General features: G+C 43.8%; 1 protein-coding gene across 2 annotated transcripts in view; it reads left to right on the forward strand.

Annotated features, from left to right (window-relative positions):
* Positions 1–16677, forward strand: part of DOC2B (double C2 domain beta) — a 162134-nt gene that overhangs the window by 74271 nt on the left and 71186 nt on the right. For both annotated transcript variants that reach the window (XM_075013832.1, XM_075013834.1), the window contains exons 3-4: positions 92–166; positions 15820–15929. In XM_075013832.1, the coding sequence (XP_074869933.1) occupies positions 92–166; positions 15820–15929 (185 nt within the window). The remainder of the gene's footprint in view (positions 1–91; positions 167–15819; positions 15930–16677) is intronic.

The following is a 16677-nucleotide window of genomic DNA, read 5'->3' on the forward strand; positions in this document are numbered from 1 at the left end:
ACCGAGAGGTTCCTGAGTCTGCATAGTAAAGACCTGGCGTGTGGTGTAATAGTTGTAACCTTTTCTGCTTTTTTTCCTCACTTCTCTTCAGGGCCTGAAGCCAATGGATCATAACGGTTTGGCTGATCCATATGTCAAACTGCACTTACTCCCAGGCGCTAGTAAGGTGAGTTGTATGGTAAATTCCAGCTAAAATCTGCCTGCTTTGTGAATTTATACCATATGCTGTCTTATGTATAGCAATATATAAGGCTTCTGTTGCGGGTTGGGATCCATTTTCCAGTGAAAGTTGGCTAGGCAAAATAATGTGTTTGTATTTTAGGAGCAGATTTTCAGCAAGCCCCCTTTTAACATCCATGCATAATCTGCAAGTACATCCACGTTCTAGCATTTCTTTAGCAGTGGCATCTGGCTTGGTGCAGTACAGTTCAACAAATGAGAAGGTCTCCAGAGTCTCTCTCACTTAAAAGAGAGGGGGGCTGTTGCTGAGATAGCACACTGATGAATGACAGTGGAAGCAATGGTATCAGTACACAGACATAGTTGACAGGGTGCACAGATTAAATTGCATATGCTCAAAATATACATTGACTCTTTTAATTTGCTATTTTAATGAACATCTGTGTCAGAAACACACACGGTGGTGTCCTGGGCCTACTGAAGTCAAGCTACCCAGTCAAATTTCACCTCCTTTCGAAAAACCAGAGAGGCCTGACAGATTGATCATGGGAGTTTTTGCCACTGACTTAAATGAAACCAGGATTTCCCCCGTAATGCCTTAGTACAATGTCCATCAAAACAAATTGAGAGCTCAGATTTGAGTTTAGGGTATTCTTCTTAAACTTCTACTGGGCCTAAACTCTCTGCAATCAAAGAAAGAGTGAGGCACAAGCAACAAGGTAAAATCAGGGCAAAAGTCTGACTGCAGAAAAATGTAGCGTGGTGTGGAGTTCATGGGGTATAGGAATACAATGGAGCTGGTTGAAACAGTTTTCTGTCTGAAAATGTCATTTTGACAAAACCAAATTTTTTTTGCATACTTCTCTAGATTACACTAAAATTTTGCTTAGGAAAAAAAAAAGGGAAAAATTTCACAAATGTCCTAGACTGGTGTTTTAGGAATAGGGTTGCCAGATATCCCGCAATTTGCATGACAGTCCCAACTTTCCATGACAAGTCCCATGTCCTGCATTTACCTAAAATGTCCCACATAAATGTGCGAAGTGGAACTTGGTATGCAAATTCCCCCCCTCTGGAGATACTGCTGCTGGGGATGCCTGTGGGGCTCAACGCCCCAGCTGGCTCCCAGCTGTGGGACTGCAGAGGGAGCGCCCCCTCAGCTGGGGATCCTGCAGCTGGGGCTGCAGGCAGGGCTCCGCTCCCTAGCTGGCTCCCGGCTGGAGGGTCCCCTGCCCCCAGCCAGGGATCGCACGGCTGGGGCTTCCAGTGGGGTTCCATGCCCCAGCCAGCTCCTCAGGGCTGCCATCCAGCATAAAGATTCTTGAAATCTGGCAACCCTATTTAGAAATGAAAAGTTGTTTATTCATTTTCATTAAAAACTGGGTTTCAAACATGCTGGGTTTAAAGATGATCCCTATTACTTTGAATTTCACCTAAGGCTGGGAAGGTTGCTAGTGAGGTGCATAGATGTTACAACTCATGTGGTGACCTGCTCCTGGGAGTAGCTGATCATGGTTGGTGACTGTCCTGTCTTGAGCAAGGGAAATGCTCACAAGATTGCTGGGCTCAGTAAGAGACCTGTTGAAAATGAGCTGCTGAGTGACAGTAGAGCAGGCTGCCAAGGAAGTCACTAAAACAGCTGCTTACATCTGTCATAGTTCACATGGATTAATGTCAGTTTGGCTGATTTTTTTTTCTTAAGTGACGTTCTGAAAGTCTGGCAGAGTTTCTGGTGAGAAGAACAAATCCCTACACAGAGGATCCCAGTCTTCAGGTTTTCATAAATGAGGAAATCTAGAAGGGACCATTATGTTCTTCTAGCTGGACCTTCTGCATAACGCAGGCTAGCGAGCTACCAGCTCTGTGATTCCTACAGGGGAGGGGACTAGTGAAATGAGGAGAGGAGGTAATCACTGGCCATGTAGCTCACTGGTTTAGCTGGTGTGTGTCAGAGGCCATTGAATATTTGAAAACTGCACAGTCCTCTTTGTCTTTTCTGTATTCTTGACAAGGACTTTGGAGCAATCTTCTAGACCAGGAATGAGTAAGCTTTTTATGCTGCCCCTGCCTTTTCATTCCTGAAATTAGCCAGGGCACCCCAGCCTGTCTAATATAATCTGAACTGATGGGAATTTCACTTATGTTCATATGAAAAACAAACACCCTTTCAGTGCACATAAGAAAATAAGTGTGTAAAATTTGAAAACTTTGTTGATCTGTATATAAATACGAATATACATATGTAAAAAACAGTAACATATTTCAAAAATTTTAGTGAAACAGAGTCTGCTTTATATATATAAAAATTCTCTATCTTGCTGTTTCAAGACCCCGTCCCACCCACTCTTCATCTTGGGGAAAATACCAAACCACCCAACCAAACAAACAAAAAAAAGAAACCACTCCCCCCTCCCCAGCTCCAGTCCTCCCGAGGCAAAGTTTGCACACCTCTGTTCTAGCAGCGAAAATCCTTCCCTGAGTGAGCCTGGTGCCAGCTGAGGCAGTGCTTTGGGAATTTAGGCAGTGTTGTGTGCCTGCATGATCAGCAGGGATCCTCTAGCTCACTACTGGGGCTCAGTGTATTGAGTTCAGGAGCTTGTTGAAAAGCTATGGCAGCCAGACAAAAGGAAGAACTGCTCCTTTCTCTGCTTCTTTCACATTTTAAGTCCCACAGTCCATAATAAAACAGGTTACAATTTAGAAGGGAAATATTTCCATATATGTATGTTTTGAATTTTCTGGTGAACAATGAAATTATAGATGCTGCATAGTAGTGAGAAGTCAGTGTAACTGATGAGGTAGATGAATTTAAATACTGTCTGCATATATGTTATGAATATTAATCTTGTTCTCCTTTTACACCAAAGTAGTTAGGCCTTTTTGGGTAGGTATATTTTTGCGGCAGTTCAGTTGAATTAATTCATAACTCCCAGGACATTAGAGGGAGTTTTCATTCAAAGTTTCATTACAGATAGGGGGGAGCTGTGAGTACTTTCATCAGTAGATATTACCTGTCCCTTTCATTTTTGCAAACCCACTGAGGGACTTCCTGCTGAAGGTAGTGAAGAGCAGATGGAAATCCCTGCACTTTACTATCCCATGTCCTAAACATTAGTGGCAGAGACAAAGTGGATGTAATGGAGCAGTCTTTGGAAAGACTAAATTTAAAAAACTATGTAGCTGCACCTAGAAAGCTTGCATTCTGAGTGTCCTGTTTGTTGCAAAAATTTCACGTGCCAAAGATTTCTAGTTTGTATAAGGTGCAGCAATATAGCGCCCTTACCATATATAGGGCATAGGTACATATGCACATCCCAAAGTGCTTTCCAAAGATGGTTAAGCCTTGTTATGGCTACTTAACACAGTGCGTAGCTGAAGCAGACAACTGTTCTGCAAAGTTCAGCCCTAAAGCTCTGAGAGTTAGGCCTCTAGTCCTTCAGTGGGATGTAGGCACATAACTTCCTTAAGTGTCTCTCAAAACCTAGCTCTAGTGACTGGCTCAGGATCACCCAAGAAGTTAGTGGCAGAGCCAGGGATAGAACCAGGAGTCTTGGGTCTCAGTCCTGTCTTCAGCGCACTGGGTCATATTGGGAACAGGTCAGAGATGCTTCTCTCCCTTTCTTTGAGAGAGTTTATTATATTGCAAATGCTAACAACCCTTCTCTCTTAAATGCCATTGGAGTAGGCAGTGTAAGGAGGAGCCAGTGTGGAAAAGGAGCGTGCCTTGCTGAAGTGATTCTTAACCATCTGCCTAGAATGTAGTAGAGTAGATTGCTTAGAAAGACTCTGGGTAGAATTAAAGCCTCTATATTTATGTTTTGGAGATGGGAGAAGCAGATAGAAGAATGCTACAAATAGGAACTAGAAGGTGCAGGGGAAGGGAAAGTTGAGCCACTTCCGTTACCCTCACTCAGCCATCCCTGGCATGTCTAAGTTAGGTTCCTCAATAGTCATGCAGTGTAGCAGTCACACTGGTATGTAGGCTGGCTTGCTTGCTTCCTAAGCCCCTCCGCTTCAAAAAAAGAAAACCTTCTGTGAACCTTTTGTACAATTGCTTTGAGAGGTGAATCAGAAACTTCTGGTTTGAACCAAAAAAAAAAAAAAACCAAACCCAGGATTAGTCATGGACTATGGCTTAATAGCACGACACCTTTTACCTTCAGGGTGATGAGTGATTGGCAGATTTTCTGTCTCTTGTTGATCTTGGTTTCCTTGATGAATTAGTAATGTGGCGGCTCACAGCAGATCAGGGGATGATGATGGCACTTGACAAGGACAGCACAGACTCTCCAGGGCTGGTCTGATGCTTATCACACCACCAATGCCATTATCACCCTGCCCAAGGTTTCCTGCTTAATGTCTTCTCTGTAGCTTCCTCCATGTCTGCTGGAGGAAATTCTCTGTTTCAGTATCACTGTTTAAGTATTCTCTATTTAAATGATACCAAACTGTTCAAAATAGTCAAGACAAAAGCAGACTGTGAGGAGTTTCAAAAAGATCTCACCAAACTAATTGGGCAACAAAATGGCAAATGAAATTTAATGTGGATAACTGTAAAGTAATGAATATTGGAAAAAAATAACTCCAAGTATACATTCAATATGATGGGGGCTAATTTAGCAACAAGTAATCAGAATAGACATCTTGGGGTTATCATGGATAGTACTCTGAAAACATCCACAAAATGTGCAGCAGTAGTCAAAAAGCAAATAGGATGTTAGGAATTATTAAAAAGGGCATATAAAATAAGACAGAGTATTTTACTGCCCCTTTGTACAACTATGGTATGCCCACATCTTGAATACTGTACAGGTGTACAGTGTGGTCTCCTCACCTCAATAAAGATATTTTGGCATTAAAAAAAGTTCAGAAAAGGGCAACTAAAATGATTAGGGGTTTGGAACATGTCCCATATGAGGAGAGGTTAGAGAGACTGGGACATTTCAGTTTAGAAAAGAGGAGACTGAGGGGGGGATGTGATAGAGGTATATAAAATCATGAGCAGTGTGGAGAGGGTGAATAAAGAAAATTTATTTACTTGTTCCCATAATGTAAGAGCTAGAGGACACCAAATGAAGTTGATGGGTAGCAGGTTTTAAACTAATGAAAGAAAGTTCTTTTTCATGCAGCACACAGTCAACCTGTGGAACTCCTTGCCAGAGGAGGCTGTGAAAGCTAGGACTATAAGAGAGTTCAAAGAAGAGCTAGATAAATTAATCGAAGTTAGGTCCATAAAAAGCTATTAGACAGAGGGTAGGAATGGTGTCCCTGGCCTCTGTTTGTCAGAGGCTTGAGATGGATGGAAGGAGACAAGTCACTTGATCATTGTTTTCGGTCCACCCCCCTGCAGCACCTGGCACTGGCCACTGTTGGCAGACAGGGTGCTGGGCTAGATGGACCTTTGGTCTGACCCAGTTATGGCCATTCTTATGTTCGCAGTGCTTCATGAGTCTAGTGATGTTCGTTGCCATCTGATACCCAAAAAGCATCTCCATCATTATTTCCCAGTTTGGGAATGGTGACTGGAAATCCAGCTCATTATTGACAGATGACCCCTTTGGCTGGTTCTGTCCCATCCTGCATGGGTTTTTCCCCCTTTTTCCTTTGTTTCTTTGGGCAGTGGTGGGTGGGGTGTGTACATGCAGGTCTCAAAATTGGAGCCATGATGATGCACAGAGCTGGCTGAGAGTATGTTGCTGGCTCATCTTTGACTGTGGGCTGGCTGCTAACATGCAAAGAAGCTTCACAAATGCATGGGAAAGATCTCCTATTGTTACCCTGCAATGCAAGCAGCTGTGCGTGGTTGTGGCAGAGAGAAGAGTGGTCTGCACAGTGGAAGATGGGAGAAGAGGTGGGACCAGGCCATTGTGGCTGGTGTGAAAAGACAACCACTTCATTATGTTGTGTGAAGAATCTGAGACAGCTTGCTCTAGCAGATCCGACCTCTTGAGATCAGCCAGCCAAAAGAAAGTATTATAGCTGTCCTAGCAGGAGCCTGACTATACCTGGGCATGGTATATGTTTAGTAAGTGCTCAGTAGAGAAGACAAAGCCTTTATGCATTGTATGGTGACTCAGATCAGCCAGCTTTCCCCATGTTTCTGGATGTGTCCAAAACACTAAGGCTGGGTATACACTTGCCCCCAACTTCAAAGGGGGCATGTTAATCAGGGCGATGGGAGATTACTAATGAAGTGCTGCACTGAATACCCAGCAGTTCATTAGTCTAATTCTCCCCCGTGGCAACTTCGAAGCTTCCGACTACATGCATGCTGGCACTACCTGCGGCAACATGCATGCTGGCACTTTGAAGTTTGAAGTGTCAAAGTTGCCGGGGGTGGGGGGGGAGAATTAGCCTAATGAAATGCTGCATATTCATTAGTAATCTCCTGTCTCTCTGAGTAACATGCCTCTTCAAAGTTGGGGGCAAGTGTAGACAAGGCCTGAATGAAATAGCCAGCCTTTGATCACTTCCTGCTTGTGAATGTCCTGCTGTAAGCTTTACTTAAATCTAGGGTCGCTGTCCTGAATGCCTGAGGAGAGAGTTGGTTTGTGAATCATGTTGGAAGAGCTGCAGTGCTATGGGAAGGTGTGGGAGAAGAATTTGCACCCTAAGCTCTGTTCCAACTGCCATTAAAATCGGAGGAAAGTGTCTCTTAGGTTTGTATTCTCATAACTAGGCACTAGTGTGGAGAAGCTATACAGTGTGTTACATGCAAAGGTGTCAATTGCATTGTCTCTCAGCTGATCAGAGCGGAATATTGTCATTAGGTGAGCTGCTGGTCAATCTGTGTGGCTAGATCTTGTGACAATATTGACAGCAGGTGGTGGGAGGGAGGAGGAACCATTAGAATGATCCACTTGATCAACAAATAACCTTCTCCCTTCCCTCTCCCTACCTGCCAGCAGGCATTGTTGAACTTGGTAAAGCATAGGAACTGTGCTGCAGTCCGAGCCTAGCTGCATTTCTTGGGCTGTAAGGAAAAATTGGCATACCACCATCAACCCTTCGCTTCCCTTTTCCCCATTTGTGGAGCCGTCTGTTGGTTGCTCATCAAATGCCAGCCCTTTCTTCCACTGACGAATGGTAGACCTTGAAAGTTTTAATAACACCTTCACTCTGTATCTGAGAAACAAAATAAATATTGAATTCTTCCGTGCTTGTGACTCAGAGGGTTCCCCACCCACTGAATGGTGCTGCCCTTGTAAATAGGGAACAGCAGGGTCAGAGCAGGGGATCTCTGACAATTTAGAAGCATGTAGGGGAGTCTATTTAATCCCAGCAAATTATTAACTTCTAGGAAAGCCCCAACCTGCAGGCCACTTGCTTTTGAAAAGCAAATAAAATTCCTACGGCTAGTTTGTCTTCCTGTTGTGAGGGATGCAGTTTTCTGTTCTATGCTTTTACTAATAGTTTCTGTAGGGTGTGGCTTTGTGATCTCCTGTAGTGGGTTATTGCACTGCGCTTCTCCTGGAAGTCTGCTGGGAACCTTCAGTTAGTGCTGCCAACTTTCTTAGCTGTGTATTGTGCATGGGTCCCCAGTTAATTGCTGGGTAGAATTCAGGATGATGTTTGATTTATTTCCTTAGAGGCCAGCTCTCCAGCTGACGGTCCCTCTAGTCACTCCTCTGGACATGGAGAGCTTAACACCTCCTGGCTCTCCTCCTTTGCTCTGACTTGTCCTGACTTTTAGTGGGTGCTGTCAGGTCTGTTAACCCATGAGGAAGTATGTGGTTCCTTGCTTTGTTGGGGAGATTTTCTTTATCATTAGCTGATAAATGATCAGTGAGTTATTCTTTTTGTATTCACACCTAGAGGACATGATCAATGCGTTCTCCTATATGTGGGAAATAGTAAATAATCCCTGAGAGAAGGCAGAGTTTCTGTATCATTGGCCTGTTAAGGTGCATGATGCAAATTAGCAGCCAGAGACCAAGAATATTCCCCCCAAGCCAGCTGTTTAGCTTGAATTTGTCCTCTGTGCTAGTTTGGCTGTTCTGTCCTAATGCAATTTCTGCCTCCAATTGAGTTACTGTGTCTGACATCTTCTGAAACACACTGGTAATCGGCCTTTAATGAACAGCTTATCTTGTGCCAAACTATGAGCCTGGAGGCTTGCAGCCAGTCGTTCCCATGGCCTGTGGGTCCAAAACATATATGATTGTAATAAAATGGAAGGAAGAAGGTCTGATCTCTGCCAGAAAGATAAATGGCTGTCAGTGGCTCTTTAAATCTCTCCTGTGAAACTGGCTGATTTTTAAACTATTTTACCAAGTTGGGAAGCATTTAAGATGAGCCAGACATTAAAATTTAAGCTCACTGAAGATGGAAAAGATCATTTCTCCCATAAGGCAGTGGTTGTTTTCACTTGCATTTCCTTTCCAAGAGTTATGCTGTATCCTGACCTGACAGCCATACTAGTTTATTCACTTATTTTATGCTGAAAGAGAGCTGTGTTTGAGTGACATGAAATAAGATTGGTTTTGCAGGGGTTTAGATGTTCATATGAATCAATTCCCTTCCTGTGTTCCTGCTGTGATTTATGGAACTATAGGATTCAATCTCTCTCTGAAGGATCAAAGACCTTTTCACTGACAGGAGTTTCTTGTGTTCTTTCAGCCAGCTCTCCTGTGCAATGATAGCAGAATAAACCTCAGCAGTATTGGGCAAATCTAAGGTCTCTTCCATAGATGGACTGCTTTTGAAAACTACCTAAGGGAGCAAAACAAAATATGAGGGGTCAAATACTAGTTAGATGTTCCCATCTGAGAGGGAGCAAATCCACATGAATCCATATGAACCAGGTCCGCAGAAAACTCTGGGAGACAAACAGGTAGTTTTGTACAGCTCCCAGCCAAAGTTTGATATGTTCTAGATGAGACATTGCTATAATGCAAACACAAACTTAGAGCCCTGTTGTACTGGGCAGTGTACTAACATGTAGTAAGGGCTTCTGTACACCGGAACTGTTCCCAGTTCTATCAGTTAAATTCAGCTTCATAACCACTGTAGTTACTGCAATCTGACTTTTAGGGTGGAAACTCCAATTTTGGAATAAGAGTGCTTTTTTCAGTTTAGCATAGGGCATGTCATTGCAACAGTCTGGATCAATAGGCAGCGATCGATACAGTGGGGTCGATTTATCACATGGACTGCTTCCAAAGAAACATGAACTAACCTGGAAGAAGATTCTCATATGCCAGAATAAGAATACCCACATGGGGGAGCTGCTCTGGTATAACTAGAAAGGTTTATATTCACACCCTGCTTTGCCCCTGTATAGACAAGCCCTAAAGGATTTCTGGCCCCAAAAAGTTTGCATTCTAGATAGACTAGACAGGCTGGGGCAGGAGGGCAAGTGACTTAGCTAAAGCCATCCCGCAAGTCAGTGGAAAAGGCAAGAAGCAGAACCCAGCTTTTTTGACCTCTCGTCTAGCCCCTGGCCTATTGGATTTTGCTGCTTCTGGGTTCTGTCTGAATAATGGGTGTGGTTCTGAGCAGTATAGTCATCAGTCACATCTCATGACTGCTTAAGTCTGTGCTAGAAAATTAGGTGACCGAAGTGACTTCACTCCATACCCTTGAATGAGATAGTTAAGCCCTCCTAACCACTGATGTAGACAGCACTAAATGGAATTAAAAAGCCTTCCGTGAACTTAACTACCTCCTCTCCAGGAAGTGGGTTACCTGTATCGGGGGTGTGGGGGGGAGAGTCCCTGAGTCCCTCCCTTCAGTATAGCTAGTTTTTCCACTGAAGTGTTACAACCATGCAGATGTGCCCCTATAATATTACAAGTGTAAACAAGCCATTAGCGTGTGCTGAGATTTAGGGACATCTTGCTGATGATACCCCACAACAAAAAATTGTATTTGCTTTCTCAGGTTGCTGGGAACCACAGGGTGCCTGTAGGTGTGTTCAGTGGCCTCAGTAAATTATCCATTTGTGTATTAATTACAGTAGAGTCATGTCTTTTCTCTGCTGAGAGGGACACTCTAGCTTGGTTAGTACATAGTAAAGGGAAAATGTTGGTTTTTATTGTTTGTTTTTTTTTGGGGGTGTGGGGTGTGGTGTTTAACCCGTTTGTTTTCTTCAAGTTTAAAGCCAGATTACCTAATGAGTGTGGGGTATTTCTTTTCAGATGACCTTCTTTTAATCATTGGTTAAATTAATTGAAGGATTTTTTTTTAATGAAGGAAATGAAAAATTGCCCCAGAACCTGGGCTCGTCTACATTGGAAGTGCTGTATTCTTGCAGCTGCAGTGCACGTAGTGAAGGTGCTCTGTATAGGTGGGAGAGAGATCCTCCTCTGGCATAATTACTCCACCTACATGAGAGATGTTGGCGGGAGAGCATTTCCCACTGGTTTAATACTGTTAACACTGGTACTTAGGTTGGTGTAAGTTGTGTTGCTTAGGGGCATGTATTTTTCATGGGTCATAATTTGTACTGACATAAGCATTATAGTTGATCTGTTCTGAAGGAGCAAGTCCATCTGAGTAGCAAGAGTGGCCATTGTTAATGTCAGAAAGACCCTTTACTTCCCAGTTTGGTGAGTGCCCTGCTTGCCTGTAATGTGCTTGTAAAACAAAGATGATGCATGTAACAAAGCGTCTGAAATACTCTTCAGACAATTTTTACGTATTGATTTCATCAGAGCTCATTACGCTGAGAAATGGCCAGCGTGAGGATTGAACTCTCCCACTTGATACCCAATTACAGGGGAAAGTGCTGCTCACTAAGCCTGTCCCTGTGCCAGGGAACTAATGGAAAAGCCCTTCCTGAAATCAGCAGGCCTCTTCTCCAGAGCAATGTGTCATTCTCCTCCCCTACAGGAATTAAAAAAGAAGTCTAAGCTGTATTAAGCTCAATCCATCATTATCATGGGGGACGGGGAAGCAGACAGAGAAAGGGAACACAGCCTGACTTAAAATCAGTTGTCTTTCAGCACTGGGATTCTGCTTTCTTCTTTTGCCCAGAAGGCATTCTGGGCTCTGAGATGAAAACCAGTGATAGTATGAAGTTGTCTGCAGCAGTTCAGGGAGTGCTTACTTGGGCTACATGAACTCAGCCTTGCTGAGAGATGTTGGTTTGATGATGTGGAGATGAAGGCTCTTCAGTCTAGCTCCTGAAGATGACTGGAGTCCTCCTGAAGTGTGGGGAGTGGTGCTTCTGCTGTCCCACCACTGGAGAGGAGGGTGTCTGGTCTTCAAAGTCTGATCTAGAGGTCACTTATGTCAAAGGGAATCATTTCATTGACTGCAGCTGTTGCCTCAAGTGCCTATTGAACTTAATCTCGTTCCATGGAGACTGTTCATTTGTGCAGTTTGGGATGTGCAGAATCTGTGGTGTGTCCACTCATCCCCACGGAAGTTATCTGAGACCCACCAAACACATTTCACTGAGGCCCAGCTGGAAGATCTTTCAGCTCCGAGTTAAAATTAAAGTAGACTGTGGAAAGGACCATGAGGGGTAGGGGCACATGGGACATTTTGACATACAATGTTCCTTAGAGAATCTCTTTCACTCCCCAATGGGCTGTGCACAGAGGTAGTAAATTTCGCCTATGTAATGAATAGCCTCCCTCACTTGAAAAGTGCCAGTATTTCTTTCATTTGTGAAGAAAATGGGGCACAGTTGTCACACCAGTTCTCTGTTGCTGTGATTGCATGAGCCTGGCCTGGGGACATATTAAACTTCATCTAAATGGATCCCCTGACGAGCTGGAATTGTGCTGCTGTACCTTGCTTTGTGCTGCCAGCAGAGGGGTGCAACCGATGCCCAGTCAAATGTGCAGTGTGGTGCCAGAGATATGGGGGACGAGATGTTTAATTTCTCCCTACTCTGGGACGTTTTGAGTTTATACCCCAATACATGAGGTTTGGTATGCCATCTTACACCAAACAGTCGTGTTTGTCTATGTGGTTGCTACTAGGTGACTACACGCTGGGTGAGAAAGTCTTGCCTTATATTTTGTTTGAATATACTTTCTGTTCATTTACCAACACACAAACATACACACACACTCTCAACTACCTCCCTCAAAAAGCCTCTGTAACCAACAGATCAAAACCTCTCAGAGCCTCAGTGTGCTCTGGACTACTGCTTAGCGTTCTTGCTTTTGCCACTGCCTTTCTCTTGGGTTCGCCTCTTCTCAGTTCCCGTGTGCCCTGCCTTCCTTCACAACTCTTGGTCTTCTCACCCACATGATGCTAGTTTCTGGGCTGACTCTATTAGGCTTTGTTTTAGGTGTTGCCCCCCAAGTGTTTATTACAAAATGTCTTAAGTGGAGGGTGAGTTCACACATCAGTTTGAAGGAGGTTTTACTTAAGCTCATAACATATTTTTTCTCATGTTTTGACTTCAATTAATTGTTCCTGTTACTTTTAAAATTAAAATTAAAAACAAAAAATAATTTAGGCATAAATTTATCCCACCCTGGAGCTTGATTAAAGCCTCATCTTCTTCTCTTGTCTGTTTTCATTTGTAGCAACAGCAGCATTTCACATCTGCATTTGCTTTGGCCCTATCCAGCCTGTCCAGGAGCATGATGTGGTGTCATCTAAGATAAAGCATAGGGGATGTAACTAGTCCATTAGTCTGGATAGTATTGTTTAAATCAAGCTTTGTTTGAAATGTGCTGCCATTGCTGCATGTTCTGGGCTGCTGAGGACTGGCACCCAATTCATTCCTGCTCTGTAGTTTCCTGTCCTGGCTAGAAGTTGTTTTAAATTACATATACAAATTACTTATCCATTTCCTTAACGCTTTATAGTGTTGTTGTCCCTCATCACTTTTTTTTTTTTTTTTTGAAAACTATGCTGGATATTCTTCCAAACCGTGCCCACTACTGTTCGCAGTGGCTATACAATGGCAGCATATTTATTTTGTTTTGGTTACCCTGCTATTGTCAGTTACAAGTATTCAAAAATTACAAATCAGGTCCTCCTTTCTCCCCAATATCAAGAGATTTTTAAAAGTTGTTTTGGTATGAGATTCCCTCCCCCACTTGCCCCCTTTCCTCAGGCTTTTCTCTGCAACTGGGAGGGCTAGAAAGTTACACTAAAAAGGAAGATGAGATTCTAATGTCATCACCCGATTCCAGGAGGTAGTGCTGTCTGAGAAGCACCAAATACTGCACAAGGTGTGAATTGGCAATACTTCCCTGAAAATACAATAATTGGAGCAAATTGAAAAGTCTCAAAAGTCTCACTTTTAGATGATTTAAAAGGACTTCAGGGCTAGGGAAAGATGCAGGGTTGACAGTCCTGAAACATGAAGTCTCCTCTCCAGTCCTGATTCTGCAAAGTAACTGAACAAGTGTGTTGGTTTTAAAAAGACATTGAGATTCAACCTTGTACAACATGTGCACATATTCCACAGAAGCCAGTGGGGCTCAGGTGTTTGCTTGCAGTTAGGTATGGGATGGATTAGGGCCTTTCAGTACAGAGCAGGTACAGTATGGACAGTGGCAGACCAGATTGCATCTCAGTTGCCTTCTGCTTGTTCTGCAATAGGCTGCCATAGCTTAGCAAAGTCAATGGAAAGAATCCCTATCCAGGATGATGCTGGCCTTTTAAGAGGGAGCAGGGCCAGCACACACATGCCACATCAACTGACCCAAATTAGTCTTTAAAAGGGGATACTTGGGGTGTGTGAGGGCAGACCTACTCACAAGAGAGATCCCATGTGTCAAAGTTGGGAAGTTGCAGGACCAGCAGGCCAGCGAGAGCCTAAAAGGTAAAGGGGAACCATCCCTTGAGCCCAGAGGAAGCTGAGGAGCTGGCTTTGTTTTACTTTGTGTGGACAGTAAAATTGCCTAAGAGAGACTGTGGGTGTGGCAGTGGATCCTTTGCAAACTGGAGAGATATCCTAGTTACTATCTCATTCACACAGTGCAATGAGCTTTGGATGAGACCTTTAGATAGGTTCCATCTCCACTGCCTTTCTGATGTGGTTCTTCTCTGTTCTCCAGCTTGTGAGCTGTAAACGTCCTGCTGGTCAGCCGAATTGGCCAGAAGCCATGCAGGGAAAGAGATGGCCTCTTGTTCCATTGTAGTGGTGTGGGGCTAGTAATTACAGATTATCCACCATCAGGATTCGGACTTGGACACTGAATTTAGGCATCTAGGTTGGCAGCTCCTGGGTTTATTCAAACAGTGGAGCAGACTGAATGATCTGGCAACCTTTTCATCAAGAGGTCTGGCCAAGGGATATGAAAATGAGTTCTTTGCAAGCTTGCTCTCTGGCAATACTCCTTGGAATTTATATTCTGACTAAAGATCTTTTAAACAAGCCAGTGCCTTAACCCCTCTCAGTGGGAGAAAATAGATGGACTGGTCTGGTGAGTTCCAATGGGAGTGGAACACATTCCCAGCAAGCTTCTTAGTGCTTGTTCTGGTAAATGGTTAGATATTGGGGAACTTTGTGGCCTAGAATGTAATCAGTGCTTGTAACAAGGTGGACTTCCCGTGAGGCCATGCAATGAATGAGCAAGGATTTAATAGTGTGCATCAAGAGCAGAACAAAAAAAGGAGACTAAATCCACCCAAAGAATGGTGCTTGGAAGCAGCTCAGTGCCTTAATAAAATACATGCATTGGGATGGCTGCTTTTTTCCAGAAATAAATCTTCCTTAAGGGCACAGCAACTGACACTCAGTTTTAGGGTGCCAGTGCTCTATGAGAAAGGCCTTGTGCTGGTTTAGAACTGCATTGTAGTACCCTGCTTCTCAAGGTGTGGTTTTGGGTGTGACACCATTGTGCAGAAGTTGGGCTGAGGATTTCTAGCTCTTAAAGCCTTGTCTGTGCAAGAAATTGGGATTACTAGCATTGGAACTGGTGGGAGAACATTGCTGTGTGCATAGCCATGCTGCTTTGAATCCAATGGGAGTCCAGAGGGATTTTTCCTCTGCCCATGCTAGCCCTTTGCTGTCACAAAGCCCCTTTGGTTCCTTGAAAGCAGTGTGGTAGGTGTAGCAAACCACTGTGGCCCTGGACTTGTGTCTCTAGTTTCTTCTTGCTTTGTTAGTATGGCACTGTTGTGTCCCTCTCATACAACCAAACGCTATACTAACTGGCCACATTGAGACCAGCGGTGAAAACAAGCTGTCAAATGTGTTAAAATGTATACCCAGGAAATGAGTCTGGGGCTTCCAAGAACTATAGCTGTATTAAACGCAGAAATGCAAATAAACATCCACACCAGCAAACAAGTGTTTTTTTTTTTAAACACGCCAGAGTTGATTCCCCCTCTGACCTACCCCCATAAATGAAGTCCCCGGTGTCTTACTGTTGTCTTGCAAGCTGCCTATGGTCTTGCTGTTTATTTTACAGGGTATTAGATGGCTAATTGTATTGCTCTATAAATGATCCATGAGGCCACTGCCTTTGTGCACCTCTAGTTACCTGCTGTGTCAGTCTGGAGGATTTTTGCCTTCTCATGGGAGTGGATCACCAGGGTGCTGCTAAGTGGCTGGATGTATATAGGAACTAAAGATGAAAGCGGAGCTGCTCCTGTACATTGATTTATCATTTTGTGGGCTGTTCTTCAATTCCCAAGTGCTCATTCATCGTATGCATCCTGAAACCAAAGCAGTTAGCTGGGGCAGCTAGACTAACCACGTATATTTGCTTTTTCCAGGCCAATAAACTAAGAACAAAAACTTTGCGGAACACACTGAATCCCACCTGGAATGAGACGCTCACTTACTACGGCATCACAGATGAGGATATGATTCGCAAGACGCTAAGGTAGGTGTAACCCTAGAGCCTCCTCATAGAGAGGCAGGTGGAGAAGGTTGTATGTCTCATTGTTTGGAAAGAAAGCTTTCTTTGTACTAAATTGGTCCATACATAGAAAGGGAAAGAACCCATATTGTAGTGATATGTTGAAAGGAAAAGTCAGTGAAGTCCCCACTCCATACTTCTGTCACCAGTCCAAGTGCAAAGCTCCACAAAGTCCACCCCACTCTATTTCAGCTAGATCTGAGCACCTTCAGTCAGTATACTGCACTGCATCAAGGTCTTCACCAACTGAGAATACATGTGACATGTTTGTAGAGATCACCAGGCACACAGCTTCAGTTGCATGAAACTTCCCTGCAAGCAGCCATGGCTGGGGTGCTCGAAAGAGGTGAAGGGAGTTCAATGCCCAGCTCTCATTGAAGTTAATTGGAATCTAGACATCTTATCTTATTCAGGCCTCTTTGAAATTGCTAGCCCATGTAGCTAGCAAGCTGCGCCTCGCCTGGGATGCGTTTATAATGGAATATCAATAATCAGGGTGCAACACAGAACTTTCCCTTTGGCCTGTATAAAGCAGTCACCTCTGCACGTGCTTTTCAGGCTGGAATCCTGATAGGAGTTTTATAGCTCCTGCTCTCCAGCAGATGGAGATAATTATTATTTCCCAAGGCTTCTCATTTGGACTCTCCTGCAGGGATCAATCACAGCCCTTTGGTAACAGACATTTCATTTATAAGATGCCTAGATTTGAATC

This window comes from Carettochelys insculpta, chromosome 19 (assembly GCF_033958435.1).
Source record: "Carettochelys insculpta isolate YL-2023 chromosome 19, ASM3395843v1, whole genome shotgun sequence".
Lineage (NCBI taxonomy): Eukaryota > Metazoa > Chordata > Testudines > Carettochelyidae > Carettochelys > Carettochelys insculpta.